Consider the following 7,029-nt stretch of genomic DNA (forward strand, 5'->3'; position numbering starts at 1 on the left):
ACAGAATTTGGTAACAATAAAACATAAGGTTGGGAAAAATAAAACATTTCCTAGGGCCCTAAACATGTAATTCTTGTAAAATATTTAATAAATTGATGTTAAATTGTTTAAGTTTCATGATTTTAATTAATTAGACATGCTTTTTGATTAATAAAATTTAATTTAACCATTAAAAAGGAGTCCAGAAAAAAAAAAAGAAAAAAACATTTTTTTTTCAAAGCCGTAAACCTAGGGGAAACACTGAAGGTAGTATATTAAGAGTACAGTAACTTCAAAAATCTTGTTTTCTTCCTGAGATATAAACTTGACAGACAAGGATGCATCTAAAATAATTCTCACGGATCTGCAACATTGATAATTTATATTGCATGATTACATCTAGAGTGGTCAAGAGGTCTTCGGATCGGTTGTGTACAGAAGGGCATTGTCCATGTAGGGGAGATCTTTGAACCTTATCTTGTGTTGTAACTCCTGCAATGTTTACATTATTTCTTATTACATTACATTATCTGGATGTCTCAAACCCATCATGGTCAGGTTTTATGATCTGTGGGAGTAGATCTTTGGTTGCTATCTTGTAGTCGGCATTGAGTAAGCCCATAGGCCTGCATGATGAATGTGGTTTTTTCTCCTTTTTAAAAGCTAATGGATGCAAAAGTTTGAGGCATCTGTCATTTAGAGCTGGCACAATCATAGGTCAAAGCTCAGGTAAGAATGTTACATAGAATTAATGTGGGAAATGATGCTGTTCTCTGACCTTACCAGCTGTCGTCCCATTAAAAATCATGTATAATTCTGATTATATATATATATATATATATATATAGAGACTATTAATCTTTTATTTAATCATTTATAATTGATATATAATTATTCATGAAGGCTGGAAGTGAAAAATGTCTAGAGAGCAGATCATCAGAATATTTTGCTGTCTCTGAGGGGGTACCTTTGTAGGTACACCTTTGTACCTTATTTAGGGCCCTAAGATTTCCGTGATGCAGAAAATGAAGACGGAATCGTGGAATCCAGTCTTTTTTGTGTGTGTGTGTTCATCTGCTTCTCCCATTTGCTCATTTTATATTGACTATCACTCTATATAGACTAATACAATCAGATACAACAAGAATTTCTCAAATATTTATTACATATATACAGATACATTTAATATTCAGTTCAATGGTATGAGATGACTGGATGCTTTCAACTGATTTCCTATTATACTGTCACCAACTGAATTGCAGTGGTCAAACTATTTAAAATGTAGTGAATTAAGCTACAAAAATGCTTCCATTGCAGCCTGTTATATTAATGGAGTGTTTAAGTTACCCTAGTTATCCGTAAACCCGTTACTGAATATGTTCGTAGATTTGTGTTGGATGTTATATTTGGAATGGAAATATAATATTGACATTTTATTTGCAAACATCATACTTTTTTGCTTATTTCAGGCAAGCTAAGCCAGTAATGACAGTGTCGAAAAAAACGTAATCCAGAAAATTTTTAATGGAATTTAAAAAAATGGAATTTGGGAAAAAATAAAATAGATTTCATAGGGCCCTACTTATTTACCCCTAAAGAGTGCATATTAGTACCTTAAAACTACATATGTGACCCTGGACCACAAAACCAGTCTTAAGTGTCAATTTTTCGAAATTGAGATTTATACGTCATCTGAAAGCTGAATAAATAAGCTTTCCATTGATGTATGGTTTGTTATGATAGGGCAATATTTGGCAGAGATACAATAATTTGAAAATGTGGAATCTGAGGGTGCAAAAAAAATCCAAATATTGAGAAAATCGCCTTTAAAATTGTCCAAATGAAGTTCTTAGCAATGCATATTACTAATCAAAAATTAAGTTTTGATATAATTACGGTAGAAAATTTACAAAATATCTTCATGGAACATGATCTTTACTTAATATCCTAATGATTTTTGGCATAAAAGAAAAATCGATAATTTTGACCCATACAATGTTTTTTTGGCTATTGCTACAAATATACCCGTGCTACTTATGACTGGTTTTGGTCCAGGGTCACATATTAGTACCTAAAGAGTGCATACAGTATTAGTATCTTTTGACAAGGTTCAGCTGCAGTGACAGCTTTTGTACCTTTGAACAGATCAGATTTGAACAGATGATCTGAATATCCTGTCATTTTCTGTGTAGGTTCAGGTTGTGAGGCGGGGTTTTTCCGCTGTGGGACAGGCCGTTGTATTCCAGCAAGCCAGAGGTGCGATGGAACAACCGACTGTTCGGATAACTCAGACGAAATTGGCTGCCGTAAGTAACTCTTCATCCACAGTCACAAGGTCACACTGACAAAGAGTGGCAAGTGTGAAATACAGCTGTTCAGTTTGTAATCCGTAACCCTGAACAGCATTAGCAGTAGCCATTAGGGATGTGCATCTCATGACTCAGGCCGATACGATACGCATCTCGATGCATAGACAACGATACGATACATTGAAGATACATATGAAGCAGCTACCGATGCGATGCGATACGATTCACCCCTATTACGATGCAGTGCGATCCGATTTCGATTCGATTCAACACCACTGAATTAAAAATAAAATAAATGATAAAGAAAATGATTATATTTTAACTGCTATAAGAAACACACATTAACTTATTTGAGCTTTAATATACTGTAGCTACTAGCTTACATTTGATTTACCTGTTACAATAGTCTCTTTACAGTTACTGCTATCATAAAAATACACTTATATGTAGGTTTAAAATTCTACAAAACAGATATATTCGCTGTTTGTCATGGTGGATCGATTTGACCCATGATCGACATTAAGGTCTGCTTAAGAATAAGCGTGCACAAATTGTGTGAATTTAAATTGTCGTTTATGGGACCGCTTTAGCCCCGATTGATTTGTTAGGTTATTTCAAGTCAGGTTTTGGACTTTAATCCCAGTTTTTCCTCGGGTCTCTGTGGAAACTCTTCATATATACTTCAGAAAAAGTATTGGTTATATGCTATTTTAAAGACGTTTGGACTAATAAATCAAGAAAATAGTTTTTCAAAAGATCATGTGGCATGTTTATTTCACTATATCGAGGAGCTTTTTGAAAGAAAACGCAGGCCAGCTCAATTCTGTTCTTGGTTAACAATGCCGTCTCATTACGCTCCTCCAGCCCAGCCCACCTGTGAGAGTGCTCAGTTCCAGTGCTTGAGTGATGGCGAGTGCATTCCGCAGCACTGGGTCTGCGATGATGAAGAGGATTGCGAGGATGGCTCCGATGAAAGGCAGCACTGCCGTAAGTAAACCTTATCTCCATCCGTCCATCTCTCCCTCGCTTTCTGCTTCCATTTCAATTACGACTGTCCGTCAGAGCTGAGAGCTCCATTGACTCCCAGTAATGTTCGGGGATGTCATTTCCATCATGTCGGAGAAACACGATATCTCAGATGTGCAGGCAGCAGTCTGAAAAACAAAAGGCAAAGCGTGCATATGTTGTAGGGAGAGCATGCCACATTAGTGAAGATGAGGACCACCCAGCGCACTCATATTATAATCATGTGTCTTTGATCTTTGCTGGCAGCTGGCAGGACGTGCTCCAGTTCACAGTTCACCTGTACTAATGGGGCCTGCATCCCGGGAGGATACAGGTGCGACCGTGTGCCTGACTGTCTAGACGGAGCAGATGAGAGAAACTGCCGTAAGTATTCTGTCGGTATGTGTGTGATGGGATTAGAATTGGACAATACAGCTATATATAATATATATTACAGTTGTTTATGGATATTCAATGTAACATTCAAAGGTTTGGGGTCGCTAAGATTTTTTCATGTTTTTGCAGTATCTTATGACCACCAAGGTTGCATTAACTGTATTTGATAAAAAAAATAAAATAATAATAAATTGTTACAATTTAAAATAACTGTTTTCTGTTGTAATATTTTTTAAAATGTAATTTATTCCTGTGATGCAAAGCTGAAGTTTCAGAATCATTACTCCAGTCTTCAGTGTCACATGATCCTTCAGAAATCAATCTAAAATGCTGATTTTGAAAACAGTTGTGCTGCTTAATATTTTTGTGGAAACTGTATCATTTTCTTCAGGATTCTTTGATGGATAGAATGTTCAAACATACTAAAACTAAAAACATAAAAGAACATTTTCGTTTGAAACTAAATAAATGTAACTGAAATAAAGTGATTTATTTTATTATATATTTTATTCTAGCTAGTTGCCGAAGAAACATTTCTCATTTTCATTTAACTTGATGTACTAAAATGACTAAAACTGAGATCAAATTTGTTAAAAACTATACAGATAGATTTTGAAAAACAATAACTAATAAAATGCCAAAGACACAACTTTAACTAAAATTAAAATTACAACTTAAAATGAATTCAAAATAACTATATAATAACTACTAACTTTAATAGTATCTCAAGAATACTAAAATAACCCTGCTTAAAGCTACAGTTTTTCATTAAACAAATAAATATAAATGTAATTGCTGTTTAATAATTTTAATTTCTATGCAACATTTTGAGTGCTAAAACAAATGAATCTCTGAATTACTTTTGAATCGACTGGGAATTAGTTTGAACTAATTTGAATCAAATTGACTGAGTCTGTTGCCATTTTCGCTAATTTAGTTTAAATCAGATGTCCAAGTGAAATCGAAATAGAGCCAATTTACTTTATAAATTCACATCAAACACATTGCAACCCTTCTCCTTTAACCACCTGACTCCATTCTGGTATGCTTTTTACCATCCAGCCAGTTTCCAGTGGTTAAACTCATGTCCTTGTTCCTTAAATATCCTATTTCATGCGGAAATGCATTGGATTAAGGATGCAGAACGGTCACGACGTTGCATTGCATTTCATGAATTTAACGCTCTCATACTTGCACTAGTCAATCAACATTTAAATAGCATAAAGTGCATAAACATCATAGCAATATATTGTGAATAAATGATTAATATTTGATATATCGCCCAGCCCTATATAGTGTGTGTGTGTGTGTGTGTGTGTGTTTCCTTCCCCTCGAAGGCTCCTTTGGCATTTTAATCAATTTGTAAGATTAAGAGTCTCGCTGATGGACAGAAATGGCCACAATATGTTTCTTGTTTGTCAGAGTTGATTGCAGATTCCTCGGTGGATTAGTGCGAGTGTCAGTTCATCAATGAGCTGCTTTAATCTAACAGACCTGCTATGCACATAATGCTCATTTGGCTGCAGAAGTCTGTGTTTGTTTTCTACATTAGATTTATGCTGTTTCTTTGCTTACACATTAATATCACTCGCTCGATGCCGTACTGCAGTGGAACCCTGTATCGTATTACAGAGTGATTATATTTAATTGAATGAGTGAGTGATGGACGTGCTCTCTTTCTCTCAGTCTACCCAGAGTGCTCGGAGCTGAGGTGTGCTAACGGGGCATGTTATAACAGAAGCCAGCGCTGTGACCAGGTGCTCAACTGCCGAGACGGCTCAGACGAGGCCAATTGCAGTGAGTGTATTTCCCTGGCAGGACACACATTGAAAGATTAAGAGTCTCGCTGATGGACAGAAATGGCCACAATATGCTTCTTGTTTGTCAGAGTTGATCGCAGATTCCTCGGTGGATTAGTGCGAGTGTCAGTTCATCACTGAGCTGCTTTAATCTAACAGACCTGCTATGCACATAATGCTCATCTGGCTGCAGAAGTTTGTGTTTGTTTTCTACATGAGCTTTATGCTGTTTCTTTGCTTACACATTAATATCACTCGCTCGATGCCGTACTGCAGTGGAACCCTGTATCGTATTACAGAGTGATTATATTTAATTGAATGAGTGAGTGATGGACGTGCTCTCTTTCTCTCAGTCTACCCAGAGTGCTCGGAGCTGAGGTGTGCTAACGGGGCATGTTATAACAGAAGCCAGCGCTGTGACCAGGTGCTCAACTGCCGAGACGGCTCAGACGAGGCCAATTGCAGTGAGTGTATTTCCCTGGCAGGACACACATTGACACAGTCATCTACTGGATGGCCTGGAAAACGTCTGCGCTACTTTTACAATTGCAATTTTACAATTCCTTTTGAAGCTATAGTGTTTAGTCATATGACTTTTTGTCTTCTTAAATACACTGTTAAAAATAAAGTTTTTTATTGGCGTGATTCCATCCAGAACTTTCCATTGGACAAAAAAATTCTTAATAGTGTAAAAAAAAGTTCTATAGATTTTTAAAATATTCTTTATACTAAGAAAAAATATATTATTTTAAGAACTGTTCACTAAAAACCAAAAATGGTTATTCTATGGCATCGCTGTGAAAACCCTTTTGTAACCATTATTTTTAAGAGTGTAGAGTAATATTTTACTAAAAAAAATATATATATATTTTACATTTTTACTTATGCTTATTAGCAGTTCTTCTCTCCGAGTTACCGTCTTCCGCCATTTTTTCGAGAGTATCCCAGAACATAATCAACGTAATCAGCTTTGTTTACGTTCAGCATGCGCGCGCTGTCTACTGAACGTAAACAACGCTGAAGGTGTTACAGGTTTGGAACCACATGAGGGTGAGTAATTAATGACAGAATTTTCATTTTTGGGTGAACTATCCCTTTAAATTTTGGTCTGCATCTCTCAAGAATCTTTTGCATTGCTTTATATTTGTATTACATTGAACAAATTGTAAGAAAGAAAATAACAGAGTTGGAACAACATGAGGGTGAATAAATGATGACACTGGCTCGACTATTCCTTATTAGGGCTGTCAAAATGACTAAAAAACTAAATTCAAATTTTCCACTTAAATATTATCAAAATTCGAATTATATTCAAATTTAAAAGGCATAATTTCAGTTAGGGGGAAAAAAAGCTTTTGGCTTCCCTCCTGAGGCCACAAGGGGGTGCATCGAGCAAATTATTATGCACGTTTCTTCAAAGCGTAATAAAATAACAAGACTATCTTTGAAAAAAAGTGCATAATGTTTAAAATAATGTTTATAAACCATATATAATTAATAAAGTTGCTTAAACAATTAGAAAAAAAACCCAGCACCATGCA

At 35.6% G+C, this 7,029-nt stretch overlaps 1 protein-coding gene across 1 annotated transcript in view; it reads left to right on the forward strand.

Annotated features, from left to right (window-relative positions):
• LOC107744833 (low-density lipoprotein receptor-related protein 2-like) overlaps positions 1-7,029 on the forward strand; it is a 133,525-nt gene that overhangs the window by 18,050 nt on the left and 108,446 nt on the right. The window contains exons 2-5 of the mRNA XM_016558655.1: positions 2,172-2,285; positions 3,153-3,275; positions 3,561-3,677; positions 5,376-5,486. Coding sequence (XP_016414141.1) covers positions 2,172-2,285; positions 3,153-3,275; positions 3,561-3,677; positions 5,376-5,486 — 465 coding nt within the window. The remainder of the gene's footprint in view (positions 1-2,171; positions 2,286-3,152; positions 3,276-3,560; positions 3,678-5,375; positions 5,487-7,029) is intronic.

Source organism: Sinocyclocheilus rhinocerous, unplaced genomic scaffold, assembly GCF_001515625.1.
Source record: "Sinocyclocheilus rhinocerous isolate Xijiao unplaced genomic scaffold, SAMN03320098_v1.1 scaffold528, whole genome shotgun sequence".
NCBI lineage: Eukaryota > Metazoa > Chordata > Actinopteri > Cypriniformes > Cyprinidae > Sinocyclocheilus > Sinocyclocheilus rhinocerous.